At 45.5% G+C, this 15,530-nt stretch overlaps 1 protein-coding gene across 2 annotated transcripts in view; it reads left to right on the top strand.

Annotated features, from left to right (window-relative positions):
• Positions 1–15,530, top strand: part of LOC136666474 (raftlin-like) — a 100,706-nt gene that overhangs the window by 65,966 nt on the left and 19,210 nt on the right. For both annotated transcript variants that reach the window (XM_066644663.1, XM_066644672.1), the window contains exons 6-7: positions 3,266–3,469; positions 8,879–8,985. In XM_066644663.1, the coding sequence (XP_066500760.1) occupies positions 3,266–3,469; positions 8,879–8,985 (311 nt within the window). The remainder of the gene's footprint in view (positions 1–3,265; positions 3,470–8,878; positions 8,986–15,530) is intronic.

Raw genomic sequence — 15,530 nt, forward strand, 5'->3', positions numbered from 1 at the left:
GTCGGTTTCAGGAGCAGAGCGATCCTGTCGCTAACCCACCAGCGGCCCACACGAGCCACTGATCCCACTCAGGCAGTGGTGCCGTGACCCCTGCCAAAAGCTGCTGTCAATCACTGATGTACAGCTTCATCTGAGAGCAGCCCACCCAACCAGGACCACCAGACAGACCGCATTTTCACTCTATCGTGATCAAACACAGTCAGAAACCTAGCTCAAAACTGCTAATGAATCAGGTGTGTTTGAACAAGCAGTGGGAAGCTTTTGTTTTACTTTTTATGCATAATTTACTGCCAAAAAAAGAGGCATTCAGAGTGGGCTGATTACTCTACAACGCACCATTCTAGAAAAAGTGTGTTCGAATCGTTCACAGTGGTGCTGATAGGAACCAGAAGTCTGAGTTCGAGATTGTGATCATTAATGTAAATGTAAAAAAGTGTCAGTAAAGGAAGGAAGTCCAGGTTTTCCATACATCTCCCTCCACACAAGCTACCATCACCAGTCAGTCAAACTACAGTGTTGTCAGACTGTTTCACTGAAAACTATTTATGGTTTGACAGGAGGTCGTTTTGTAAACAGCTCTTGGAAACGTGTCTTTGTCCAAATGTTCCCGAAGTTCTAAGCCCTGGAGAAGACAGAGGTCAAGACTTGTAGGATTTATTTAGCGATGTGTTTGGGCTGATTGAAATAGTTCAGATAGCAGGGATTAGGCAAGCGGCTGATGGGATGTCATGTTCTCTGGCAGTTCTATCCGCTGATGTGGAGCACCGTGACCCCGTCACGGAGATGATTGCTGATCAGACGGAGATGCTGAGAGATGTGAAGGCTTGTAATTGTGCTCATGTGCTTGTTTTCTTGTTTACAGCACCGCATCTGTACTTACACTACAGGGCTTCCTTCACTAGGTAGCTACTCGAACGTCACACAGACGGTTTGTCAACTCCTTTCATGTTTAGAGTGCAGCAGTTTTTCCAACTCTGCCAGCTTCGGCTTTGCTTCTTTTGATCTGAGTAAGAGGCGTATTATAACGTGTTACATACGGTTTGATTCAGAAGTTAAATCTTTAAGTGTATGTAGGACAACAAACATCCTGCACTTTCTGAACACTCTTTTATTTAAATATTAAATACTGAATAATACATCATAATGAAAAAAAAATGTTTGTGCCAGTTTTAAAGTGAGTTTAAAGGAATTAAACCTTAATAGCTCTTTGCTTTTTACTTTGAGAAAGCTCTATTTCACCAGTTAGCACTGTGCTAACACAAACTTAACATTTGTGTTTCTAAAGCTCTGTGGAAGGGTAAATCTTTATTAACAATACACAGTTTGCTCTAAAGCAGCTCAAAGTATATTTCCTCCATGAAAATATTACCTCAGGTCAAATCCATTTGATGACCCCCACTGTGTGAAAAACCGCTACCGCTAAAAACATTAGCATCCTATGTCAGTACTTCTTTCCACTTTGAAACAAACCACAGAAACATTAGCATGTCTTTTTCATGTTACTGAACATAGCGGTGTAATTTAAGGCGATTTGTGATGGTTTGCGCAGTTTACACAATGCTAATTTACATACGCTTCTATTGCTAGTTAGCTACGCTAGCCTCGTAGCTCCAGTGGAACTGTAATAAACTTCGGACATCTGATGTTTGTCTTTGTTTGGGGAGAAGTATCTTAATGAGACTGTTCACAGATCTACTGCTTTCATCAAAAAAGTTACAAGGACAGGGCCCTTTTTAAGACGCTTTTAGCTAGCGACGCAGCACTGGAGGTTGGTGGGGTGATATGTGCACAGCTGGTCGTGGGACGGAGAGTCTGACAGAGCTGTGAATTTACTGCCTGTCACATCACTCATCCAGAGCTGAGGAGAAATCACAATTAATGATTCATTCTCCTCGACTCCACGTTTGACAGAGAAGCGTTTCAAGCCAGGCATGACGCTTTCTGATCATGTGTGTGTGTGTGTGTGTGTGTGAGAGAGAGAGAAATAGAGAGAGAGAGAGTGGGTGGGAAACATCCTGTTCTCTCATTTGCTTTGCATAGATCCTGAGAGAGAGAGAAATGGTAAATGGCTAGTGGCAGTAAAAACGGCCGCCTGCCACAGCCAAAGTGCATCTGTATTTATCTTTTCGGTCAAACAGCCATTAGTTCTTGTATGGATCCGTAAAAGGGAGGGGGTGCTCGAGTGTGGTCGCCGCCGAAACACAAACAAATTCATCACAGCCCCATTTGAATCCATTTGCGGCACTTCCTTCTTAGACGTAAAGGTTAATTCTGTGTCCAGCTAAAGCATCGAAGAGGGCCAGACAGTCACCACGCCTTATTCATTCAAACTCTGCCCTGAGACACCTGATTCTACTAATCACTTACCTTTCCCTTTGGACATCTGATCAATTAATCGCTCAACTGCATCCTGGACGTAAATGCTATTACTGGACACAGCTGCCCAGAGCATAATTGAATAGCTATGAAGCACAGACCTGGTCACCCGGAGCTCTGCTAGCATGGTTAATATTCAATATTTGATGCTGTCTTGCTCCTCCGGCCTTTAACATCTCAACTCAGGTCTGTAATGAGTTTCAGACAGGCGTCAGGCTGGAGTCAGTGAAGAACTGTGTTTTCTTTTTTTTTTAAATCATATGCTAAAATCACTACGAGGCTAGTGTAGCTAACTAGCAATAGAAGCGTATGTAAATTAGCATTGTGTAAACTGCCCAAACCATCACAAATCGCCTTAAATTACACCACTATGTTCAGTAACATGAAAAAGACATGCTAATGTTTCTGTGGTTTGGTCAATCACTTTCGCTAAAAACCTACACCAAAGTATCTGCACATTATATAATGCATCAATATTTGAAAGTGTGCTCTAATAATTTTTGAAATTATGTTATCGGGATCTTTAAAGTAGATTCTCTGTGAGGATTTGATGGCATAAGCCACGAGAGCATTACTGCTGTTGTTCTTCAGCTATAAAGGTATTAGATTTAGCTTCATTTCACCAAAGAACACAGTTCCAATGATCTTTTCTAGGGGGGGTTCATACCCCTCTAGCCCTCTAGCCCACACATGGCATTAGGTATGACCTTGAGCCCATACTGCTACCTTAACTGCTGCAGAATTGGATTTCAGTATGTGATATAACTGAATATTTCCACATTAAAATGTAAGGGCTATTAACATCCGTACGCCCATATAATGCTGGCTGTGATCTTTTCCTGCATCGTGAGGTTTTGCTGAGAGTGTTTCTTCCACTTTTTGTCCGCAGGCGCTGAGCTCTTCGGCCTGTTTAACTACCCGGGTGGTCAGCGGTGTCCGCTGAAGTATTACACAGTGAAGGTCCCTCTAAAGGTCCACCAGCGAGAGGAGGGGAGCTGCGGGGTGGAGGCTCATTGGCTGGACCACATGACTCAGCACTTCAACAGCGGGGCGTCACTGGTGGACGGGTACTTCCATCTGGGAGAAGACAATGGTGAGGGTCATACAGTAGGGCACTGATACATGAGTGGAGAGATGGACAGAGAGACGTCTGACTCTTTAGTTATAAAAGTTACGGCCATTGTAACTGAAACTTGAACATTTCTATGATGAAACAAATGGCCTAAAAGTTATAGACGTTTACAAATGCACATTCGCTGGGGGATCTGGAGCCCACCAACTCACACTTGTGCTCGGGTCGGGGGGTGAGCAGCTGTTTAGACTGGGGGAGAACGCTGCTGCTGTTGGGTTTGATCCTTGTGGTATTTTGACAAAGGCAGGTCATGGATGTTTCATTAAGTTGTGATGAGCACCTGTTACCATCACCTTTACTGCAAAACAACTGTGAGAACTCTTAAACTACGAAGTTTAACACCCACTTGGTTTTCCACACAATGCTGGTGACCTCAAGGAAATGGACTTTAGCCACTAAGCTCACACTGTATTTAAGCCTTTTGTTTGGATCCCTTCCCACGCTCTGTGCTTTGCGAACGATTTTAATGTTCATTAATTCACCTCCTGCAAATGAATGGGTCTGCAATTATTAGAAGATACAATTAACTCCGTCAAATTAACGCGCCCTGCTTTACTTTCTGTCTCAATAATTAAGCTTTTCACTGCAACGCATTGTTTGAGATTTCCTTCACCTGAGTGGAGACAGCACGGGAAGGCCACAGTGCATTCTGAAAGCGCAATCAACTACGACATCAGAAACAAAGAGGGCTCATTTGACTGCATTTCCAATAAGCGGAAACAGTCTAGCGATTTAAGTTGTTTGGGGGCCGTCCTGACGGTGATGTGCGGGGTAAAAGTGGCGCACGGCTCGGAGGAAGGCATTTGTCATCATTGAGAATACTGCAGACCTTTTGGTGGGAACAATATGGCACTGGGACGTCGGTGACAACGGCAATGCATCAACGTCAACTCCTCGTTAGATAATTTCCACAAAAAGCCACTTACTCTGAGAAGCTGCAATGGGACGGCGTCCCCTCAGCAACTGTGGCCCGGCTCGATGGCTACGGTGGAGAAACATAAGTCAACAAAACTGCACTTTAAATGAAAATACTTCAGGATAACCCACCAATTAGCGCTGGAGGACCTGCTTGTCTCTGAGTGGAGCACAGGTGCACCAGAAGCGCAGGAGTGCAAAAAGAGGAGGGAGGTGTTTGAAGAGTCCCGCCGAGTTGTTGAGGAACGATGCGATATCAAAGGACCGCAAGCGTGTGTTCTCCCTCTTTTTTCACAGGCGTCTAATTGCAGAAGGCAAAGACGAAGACGTGTGTATTATCAGACTGCAGATCACATGATCCGCATCGCTCCAGATTTAGCTGCTGTGCTTTTTTTCCTCAGTCTAGTCTTTGAATTCCTAATGAGAGGAACTCTCCCCGGTGCACTTGAAAGCGTGGGCACACAGCAAACATCAGCCCGGTTCTTCCAGTGAAGAAACACACAGTTAAAATCCCACCGATACCCCCGGATCTCTTGGTTACCTTTTAAATATGAGGAGGTCCAAGGAACTGGAGAATTAAAAAATGGAAGCAAGGGGAAGAGTTAGAACTGAACATCCCTTTCCACAGGGATGGGAAGTGTGTACCTGTATCTGCCACAACACACAGATTATGGTGTGTACGAGTGGGCGGAGCCAAACTAGCATGAGGTATACTTTGAAGATGGAAAACTTCCAGTGTTTTTCGTAACATTCTTCACTTTCTACATCACTTATATTTTATCTCTGTATTATATTGTGGCCGACCAAATCTCTTGGTTCCAACACCCTTCCCATCCCCCCATTAGATTACGCCCCTAGGCGGAGGGTTGTTATTGCTGTTGCTCATGTGGAGTTCCGCTCGGTTACCTCATTCTCCTCCTACCTCCCACTATGGTGCCACCTATCTGACACACGGAGGCGGCTCCAGAGTCCCGAACCTCCAGAAGTGCCCCATCCTGCCCCCTCTCCCCCCCTCTGAGACCCGTTTCCATGGTGAAGAGCAGGAGAGTGGGCGGAGGAGGGTACATTTACCGGCCGCTACAGGACCGGGCACACCAGCGGGGGAACAGGGGCCTGCCGGAGACTCCGGCGAGAGTCGGATATCAGCTGCTTATTGAATTTTGCAGCTCCGGCGCCCCTTAGCTCACTGTCGGGAGACGGAGAGATTAAAGATTCATGCCGCGGCCAGGAGCCTCTCGGACCGACATAGGGCCCATCCACGCCATTCCCGGCAGGAAAGATACTGACAATATGGACTAAAAAGGTTCCTTTTCCATCAGAGTCCCTTTTTGCCTCCACCCCCCCCCCCCCCTCTCTCTTCAGAAATGGATTAGTATCCACAGCTGTGAGACATTCATATGCATAACTATTCATGCTGCGCATTCTATATTCAGACGCCACTCAGGCAACTGGTATTCGTCATATGAATTTCCAATAAGGCATTATACTCCGCTGAAAGGATTTTTGGAGATACCTCGACTAGCTTTTTTTCCTTCAGGCGACACAAAGAAATCCGGTGGTAAATGAAGCAGTTTAGGTGAGGCTAAATTTGCTAAGAGAAGAAACAGAGAGAGGGAGGAAGAGCAAGAGAGAAAGAGAGAGGGAGGAATGACTGATGCACAAACACATAACGTCTGTACTCCCTCCAAAGCCAGGCATTCATCTTCAAGGGAAGGGTGAACATTCATACCAGAGATTAAGCCTGCATAAAACATGCCATCTCCCCAAATGCTGACCTCCTGAAAATCTGCCCAGCAACCCCCGCTACTCCACCTACTCCAGCCTTCCTGAGTCTTGGCCTCATGAACCAAGTGTCACATTCAATACAGGTGCACCGCTGCCCGCTCTATACCCATGCCCTTTATTAATGTATGCATAAGCCGTCTGAAATAGTGCATGGCAAAGGATGACGAGAGAAACCTAGCATGTGGTACTCCATCAGTCCATGCATTCGGTGAGATACAACTCCTTTCTGGGGTTTTATAGATTAGTCAGAAGAGTTACTTAATTACCTCCAGGTTGTTCATTCATACATTGTCTGTAACTGTATTCAGTTCAGGGTTGCGGTGGGTCCGGAACCTCCCTGGGACCACTGGGCAACTGGAGGGGGTGCCAGTCGATCGCAGGGCAACACACACTTACACATTCACCCTGTGTTCTCCCTGTGTCTGCGTGGGTTCCCTCCGGGTGACTGTCTGTGAGGAGTGTGGTGTGTTCTCCCTTTGTCTGCGTGGGTTTCCTCTGGGTGCTCCGGTTTCCTCCCACAGTCCAAAAACACACGTTGGTAGGTGGATTGGCGACTCAAAGTGTCCGTAGGTGTGAGTGTGTGAGTGAATGTGTGTGTTGCCCTGTGAAGGCCAGGGTGTTTTCCCGCCTTGCGCCCAATGATTCCAGGTAGGCTCTGGACCCACCGTCACCCTGAACTGGATAAGGGTTACAGACAATGTATGAATGAATGAATGAATGATACACATACACATTTTGACAGACTGCAGTACAGGACAGGAAGCAGAGGCCAATACTACACCTACTTCAGCTCTCTGGACTGATCTCGGGAGGGACGAATGATATCTGAAGGAAAGAGAGAGAAAGCTTTTTGAATAAAATGGTAATAGATTTTAGAAACAAAAGTTATTTGCAGACAAACTACTTGCCCGACTGCTGCCTGTCTCCATCAGCAACCCCTGACCACTTGAATGCTTTATTGAACACACACTCTGTGGGTCTATAGACGCTATAGACGTTTGGTCTGAGACACCGGCGTCTGGCCGTAAGAGCTAAGGCAATCTCCCGAGTGGACTTTTCCAATTATGGCCCCCTGAGGCACACACGTCTGATGTATAGTGGTCAGAACAATGGCCCCTGTTTGAAAAGGCCATCGAGATGTCTTCAATTGAGTAAGTTGAGCTTTAAATGGGTTTTTCTGATGGGAGAATGGAGGCAGTCGCTGCTATTTCTCTCTCTCTCTCTCCCTCTCCCTCCCTCTCTCTCCCACTCTCTCTCACCAGTCTGGCTGATGAAGGCCAGCCCACGTTCATCTTCCCGCCCCCTCTCTCTTCCCGGACTTTCCTAATGAAATCTAGAGTGGCTCAGGCGAGGAGACACAAGCAGACACAAACAGCATTAGAGCAGAGATGGAGGGACCGGGACAAGAAAGCAAGCACTGCTAGAGGACGCTTGTCTCAGTATAACGAGCAGAGGGCAGAGGTTAAATTTGGATTTGGAAGGCTGTGGTGAAGCTCTTCAAAATTAGTCGAGGAGGAGGCTGTGAAATTACAGGCAGCTTTGACATTGGCTAAGTTTACAAGCTAATCATCAAGCCAAAAGCTAATAAAAAACTGACAGGTTAGAGATGGAAATAAATGACCATTTACTGTCCATCTACCAACAACTTTTGTCTACTTGCATCATACCTAAAATACGGGATAGGAATCCATCACTCAGTTCCACCTTTTGAATTCCACCTATAGCCCTTTTTTCAACACTTGGGGATTGGGCATGGTGACCTAAAGTGCATGTGCAGCTGCTCCAGACTGCTTTCCTACTGGCGATGATTTTCTATGGAGATTAAACAACCCTCAGCTATGGGTGCAGCTTAAAGGAGTGGAAATGCCTGCTTAGAAGATGTGCCTACAAACCTTTGAACACATGCATAACTAGCAGCTAGCACCATGCTAATCATCACACACTTGCCTCAGGCTGTTTCAGGGTTGCTCAGCAATCTCAAAGAGACTTGCTTAAGGGGAAAACTGTACATCTGATATTTTAGTAGAGCTGGTTCAGTCACAATGTAGGTAAAACTAGAAAACCCTGTAGAAGGTAAAGGGATTTTTTAGCCCCTTCCAAGGTACCTAGAGGATGAACATTATTTTGGATCATTCCAGCCCTGTTTAACCTCTGGACGCAGGACGATGGAATTGCAGACTCCCTCATGAAAGTCCATCTTCTTTGAAAGCCCTGCTGAGCTTATTAACTGTGCATACACAGCCACGGCTCTAAATCAGGGCCAAACATGGGGACGGGAAGCCACCGGGGAGACACTCGACTTCCTTTTGAAAACGAGCTCTGAGCAGCTTCTTTATTTTATGACATGGAAAAACGTTCCAATATTCATGTTTCATAATGTTACTGTGCTCTTAATTAGAGCCGTCTGTCATGAGTTAAAGACCTGTTTCGCTTTGAGGGAACAGACCGAATGGCACCCCCAGGTGTCTTTCTTCTTTATTACCACACTTTCCCTCTTTATCTCTGTGCTATTTCTTTCTCTCTTCATCCCTCTACGTTTTATTGCTCCAGTGTGTTTTGTAGGTTTTTTGCCACCATTTCGTGTTAGCTTAGTTACATTAACTTGACTCCTATGACCTCCACTGCCCCCTGTATGTGTCCCTCACTAACATCCACTTCTCTCCCCCACAGATCAGCTGCCAAAGGTCATAGACAGTGTATTCATCTTCCAGGAAGGAGACCCCAACACAAACACCACCTACGACGCCATCGTGGTGGAGCAGTGGACAGTCACCGATGTGAGTAAAGCCAGCATATTAGTCTGTGAAGCCTCCTGGGTAACACCGCTGACTTCTAACCATAGGACTAGGGTTCAATTCCCAGCTTAATAAAGTGGCCAGCTCATGTTTGTGATGTCACAACCATGAACCGTTGCATATTCCCATCCATTCAGACCGCAGAGCTGTTGATTAATCCCAGTTAATTAGTTTAATAATTCGACAAAAAGCAATTTTCCACTTTTCACAGTGGCCCGAGTGGCCACCGTTTCTGCTGTGTCATCTCCTGGTCTCTGTTAACAGACCGCATGCTATTCCACTCATGTTGTTCATGTCTGATCTGTAATGTACATGGTCGAACAAACCTAAACAAACGGTCATTTTCAACAACGGAACACATGAATGAGACTATAATTAACATATCGACTGGGTTTATCATATCACTGATTATAAACAACCGGGATCAGCTTTGACTGCTCTGACGAAGCCTCACGCTCATTTTGAAACCAACACAGTGCCTCCAAATTAATAGAAAGCCTTGTATATCATTTCTACAGGGATCAGCGACATAAAGCACACAGAGAATTGCGATGGTTCTCTGATTTATTTCCACCGTTCACTGTGTGAATGTACACAAGCCAGGTCTCCTCTATCAACAGAATCACACCAGGAAAAAAGCAAATTGTGCCAATTTGTTTTCCGTCCTCGGTGGTATTGCCACTTGTTGATCTGCAACAAGAAGCCATCACAACAAGTGCATCTCATGGCAGAAAGCAAATAAACAAAGAAAGAACTAATACATAGAAAATGAATAATACTGGACAATTAATCCAGAATATTTTATTCATTTGTCAGCTGTAGATAAAATATATTGAATATAAATAAAAAGCAAACTAATTAACTGTACAAAATAATGTGATTAACCATGATTTATTTTTTTAATGGATTGACAGCACTAGAAAAAACACAAGGTCTGTTTTTAATGTCATTTTTCTTTCCATATTGAAAGAAAAACAAAGAATCAGAGAGGAGGAAAAAGAAGAGGAAATGGACCAAGAGGTGGTGGAGGGAGGGATTTGTGAGTGGCACTAATGGGCCAGGGGGCCAGGGTATCCAGGGAGGCCAGGGGTCCTGGGGGGTTGAGATCCAGACGTGCTTTGTTCTGATGGGATGTTGTGCCGGGTTGGCATTGATTCTTCTCAAGTTGGTCACGCTTGGCCTGGTCTTGGCGGTGTAAATGTGTGTGTGTGTGTGCACTGGCCAGTATGTGTGTGTGTGTGTTGGGGTAATTGCTGTGTATTCTGATGCTATCACAGTAATCGAGTTTCTTAACCCTGTAGCTCTAGTTGCCGTTCTTATTCACTACACCTGTCTGTCTGTCTCTCTCTCTCTCTCACACTCTCTCCCTCTTTCTCTCCCCACTTCTCAGTGCTTATGACTCTCCACCACACCTTTCTCTCTGTGTGAGCCGTGACCTGCATTGCATCGCTGGGTAAAGCTAAGAACACAAAGCCACTGTCTTAGCATTACTCCCTGTGGCTCTGGGTATATGTGCTGCATTCAGATCTAAGCTGGCCTGACATCCCATTCCTTTTTGGTTCAGTCTGGAGAGCAGGAAGTGTGCAGGATGTTTTTATATGGAGCGTTATTGTTCTTATATCAGGAGCGTGTCGTCTCGCTGGTCTCGCGGTGGAATGCAGGGATCACAAGTTCACTTTTATGTAGGTGACAAACACCCGTAATAATCAGACAGTGAATGAACAGATCTTTTATTGTCTACAAAAACAATGTGAGTATAATCCACTCAATGAATGATTTATTAATAAATATCTATTAATAAACTATGGAAACTGAAAAACACCAAAAAAAAAAAAAAAAACACAGTATGAAGCAAGACCACGAGTCAAAGTGCACTTCAAACGTACCACACTGCTTCACTATTTCCTGTTTTGCAATCTTCAGCAAGCCTTTGAAATGTCACCCTGGCCTCTTTATGAAGTGCTCTATGGCAATGAAACAGTGCATAAACGGGAAAGATTGAGGTGCCACTGTTAACGGCGCTCCCTCACATTGGCCCTCATCGTTCAATGCAAAGCGTACAATGCCGTCCAAATTGAGCGAGCACTCTATTCTGGGTCGCGGAAGAAAATCAATAGACAACGCAACCTTGGAGATATAATGCAATGAAGGCCCCCACCCCTTCTCCCATTTCACATTTCCTTGAGGAGCAATCCTCCAAGATTTACTCCACGCCAAAGGACTTATTAGTTTTGATCCGCTGAGGAGGAAACCATCTTAACCACATTATATTACGCTCTGGGTGAACGTCTAAAAACATTTAAAGTGTTTAAAGAAGCGGTTTATTTGAAAAACCTATTCACACGATTTATCCCCTACATCTAAAGTGTTGCGCATCAGCTAAGACATATTTAGCATCTGAAATTTAGCTTCCTTGCTCTTTTGTTTTCCAGCTAAGAGTTATGAAATCTTGATTTGGCCGATGGAAAATTAGAAGGAGCTGATTTTACAAACGGGAGCTGATTTTACAAACATTATACAAGATAATAAAGTGTTAATATAGATTCCATGCATCAAATACAATACAGAATATCTATCACAATTTAGAAACCTGCTAATGTGCTCCAGAGTTAGCTTAGCGCTAACATACAATTAGAAATCCCATAGGGGATGTAGCACAAATAATTGCTATTATACCATAGGTTTGCTTTGTTGGTTGTTGGTGTTTTTTGGAAGATTCTGACCCAAATATAAGTCTCTCCACTTCTACACCGCTGAAGTCCTACTATCACACACAATGCCACCAGCCCTGGGAGGGTGAGAACAAGCATGTGCCTTGCACTACTGCCAATATGTCACTAGACAATGCAACGTGCTGGAGGAGAGCACCGAATCCCTTGATCTAATCTCCAGGAATTGAAGCAGTGATTTTGATGTGATGAATTTTGTCGAAAGTCGATTTAAATACATACAAACATTGTAGAAGTTTGCAGCAGAATATTCCAGAGACTTTGCAATTGCCAGGTTGTCACCAGTGAAGCTAGAGAGGTGTTGACGAGGTCGGAAAGACTCTTTTCTTGGAGTGTAATCACCACTTTGCCTCCGCCTGAAGGTGTGGTCTTCTCACCAGGTTTCTGGGAAGGGAAGGAGTGAAGAAAATGATGTTTTAACACCTAAACGACCTTTGCAATGTATATGAAGCCTGTTTCCAGAACACTGCTAATAAACACAGCAGGAGCAGGGCCTGGAGATATCTTTGGAAGAAATCCACAGACTGCTAAAAATGATCTGCCTGCCGGAGGCTTCTAAGGGCTCCATTTTTTACAAATCTGTCTTCATGCAGTGATTTTCTTGTGAATCTGTAGAACAGTACAAAGAAAGGAGATGTTTTTATACAGAAACCAATGCTTTGCTATGTGTGTTATGCTATTGTCTTTCTTTTATCAGATCAACCCTTTTTGTTCCTATTGCAATGTTGCTACTGTATTGCTAATTATCATAAAACATATTAATCAAGATTGAATATGTATAACAAAGGGATAATAATGATTTTCAAAATGCGCTGCAACAAAAACACACCCAAGGGAAACAAATGCATTGGCAAACCCCCAAAAAATGCACCATATGTTTGAGCATTTGTGAGTGAATTCAGCTCATTGTGGACACAGGTTCATTACATAAGCATGAAATTAAATTAGGAACTGGAATGATGAAATTGGGCGGCACGGTTACGCAGCAGGTAGTGTCGCAGTCACACAGCTCCAGGAACCTAGAGGTTGTGGGTTCGATTCCCGCTCCGGGTGACTGTCTGTGAGGAGTGTGGTGTGTTCTCCCTGTGTCTGCGTGGGTTTCCTCCAGGTGACTGTCTGTGAGGAGTGTGGTGTGTGTTCTCTCTGTGTCTGCGTGGGTTTCCTCCGGGTGACTGTCTGTGAGGAGTGTGGTGTGTTCTCTCTGTGTCTGCGTGGGTTTCCTCCGGGTGACTGTCTGTGAGGAGTGTGGTGTGTTCTCCCTGTGTCTGCGTGGGTTTCCTCCGGGTGACTGTTTGTGAGGAGTGTGGTGTGTTCTCCCCGTGTCTGCATGGGTTTCCTCTGGGTGACTGTCTGTGAGGAGTGTGGTGTGTTCTCTCTGTGTTCGCGTGGGTTTCCTCCGGGTGCTCCGGTTTCCTCCCACAGTCCAAAAACACACGTTGCAGGTGGATAGGCAACTCAAAAGTGTCCGTAGGTGTGAGTGTGTGAGTGAATGTGTTGCCCTGTGAAGGACTGGCGCCCCCTCCAGGGTGTATTCCTGCCTTGCGCCCAATGATTCCAGGTAGGCTCTGGACCCACCGCGACCCTGAACTGGATAAGGGTTACAGATAATGAATGAATGAATGAATGATGAAACTGCTGCACACAAGTAGAACCACGATGTTGACTGAATAGCCAATGAGAAGGCACCTGACTAGATCCTTTACAATAGGTTCGAATTTCGAATACATGTAGCTAAGTACAGGTTCCTATCTCGCCATTTTAGCCTCAAAGCTCACAGGACAAAACTAAAGAAGCTCACTTCTGAAGCCAAACATATCCCACCTGACCAGAGTAAAGGGAATAATTGTTTAAACTTGATTTTTTCAGAGAAATATTGCATTAATGGCCGTCCAGACGGGGAACGGTTACTGCGCTAACATTGTTAGCAGCATATAGTTTGTCACGGCTATATAACACCGTGTGTTGCAGTAGGCAATGCAATAGCCCCTTATCAGTCCTGGAAAACCCAGTTAGATCTGAGATTAGATTAGGGGCTAAGTTGGGCCATCAGGACGCCAATAAAGACTCTTTGAAGCCGAGTGTCACAGAAGGGGCGCTGGCTTTAAACATACCTCAACATGTCGCGTGTGAGACGAGTGTGAGAAAGCTGATTAAGAGTCAGTCCCTCTCTAATTTGGGCCCGGACCTCATGGAACAGACAGAAAAGCAAAGTTTGAAGGTCGTGTGAAAGACGCAGGACCAGTGTGATATCAGAAAGTGGCAGAAAGATCATTAAAACATGTCCTTTGGCAGTTCTTTCCTCTCTGACTCCTGCGGAGGTGAGGGAAAAACACGTGACCCACATTTTCAAAGCACAGTTTTCATCCGGATGTACCGTGCCGAACCAAGAGTGGGGGAGATTTTTTTTTTCAATTCAGAGAAAAAAAATGAGGTCTAATTGAGGTCAGAGGTGCTTGGCCCCAAAAATACTGTAAGTCTAGTTACTCCACCGAATAAGTAGAATTCCTCTTATCTGGTTTCCCAGAGTAACGTCGTCGCTAGGGGTCAAGCTTTATTATCCTGGCGCCTCTGGACATATCATTGAGGAGGAAGTCAAGGTCCTGGTGTTCAGTGGCCACTAACTTACTAGAGAGGCACTGTTACTCCTGACCATCCTCTAGCTCTCCAACTGTGGGAAGTTTCTGACAACAGAGCTGCTCCTGGTTGGATATTTTTGGGTTGTGGACCGTCTCAACCTGACATTGACACTGAAGCCAAAACCCCAGCAACACAGCTGAGAATAGACCACCAGCCAAATGAAAGCTGGTCTTGTCAACATTGGTGCTGTGGTCAACATCTGCTCAATGAGGAATGGAAAATCAAGAGAGTACAGTCACTGCTGCAGTGGTGTACAATAATTCAAAACCGCAACGTCTTATTAAACAAATGAAAATGAGAAATCACCTTTATAGTGGAGTTTTTACAGGTGACATGCATTATGTATATCATCTTCCTGCCATACTGTACCCCACCCCCTCAGTAGCTCTACTGTAATTGTATTTTTATTAAGTTGACCTGTAAAGTACTTTAGTGCGGCATGGTGGCGCCGCAGGTAGTGTCGCAGCCACACAGCTCCAGGGGCCTGTAAGTTGTGGGTTCGATTCCCGCTCCGGGTGACTGTCTGTGAGGAGTGTGGTGTGGTCTCCCTGTGTCTGCGTGGGTTTCCTCCTGGTGACTGTCTGTGAGGAGCGTGGTGTGTTCTCCCTGTGTCTGCGTGGGTTTCCTCCTGGTGACTGTCTGTGAGGAGTGTGATGTGTTCTCTCTGTGTCTGCGTGGGTTTCCTCCGGGTGACTGTCTGTGAGGAGTGTGGTGTGTTCTCCCTGTGTCTGCGTGGGTTTCCTCCGGGTGACTGTCTGTGAGGAGTGTGATGTGTTCTCCCTGTGTCTGCGTGGGTTTCCTCCGGGTGACTGTGTGTGAGGAGTGTGGTGTGTTCTCTCTGTGTCTGCGTGGGTTTCCTCCGAGTGACTGTCTGTGAGGAGTGTGATGTGTTCTCTCTGTGTCTGCGTGGGTTTCCTCCGGGTGACTGTCTGTGAGGAGTGTGGTGTGTTCTCTCTGTGTCTGCGTGGGTTTCCTCCGAGTGACTGTCTGTGAGGAGTGTGATGTGTTCTCTCTGTGTCTGCGTGGGTTTCCTCCGAGTGACTGTCTGTGAGGAGTGTGATGTGTTCTCTCTGTGTCTGCGTGGGTTTCCTCCTGGTGACTGTCTGTGAGGAGTGTGGTGTGTTCTCCCTGTGTCTGCGTGGGTTTCCTCCGGGTGACTGT

Source organism: Hoplias malabaricus, chromosome 1, assembly GCF_029633855.1.
Source record: "Hoplias malabaricus isolate fHopMal1 chromosome 1, fHopMal1.hap1, whole genome shotgun sequence".
NCBI classification, from domain to species: Eukaryota; Metazoa; Chordata; class Actinopteri; order Characiformes; family Erythrinidae; genus Hoplias; species Hoplias malabaricus.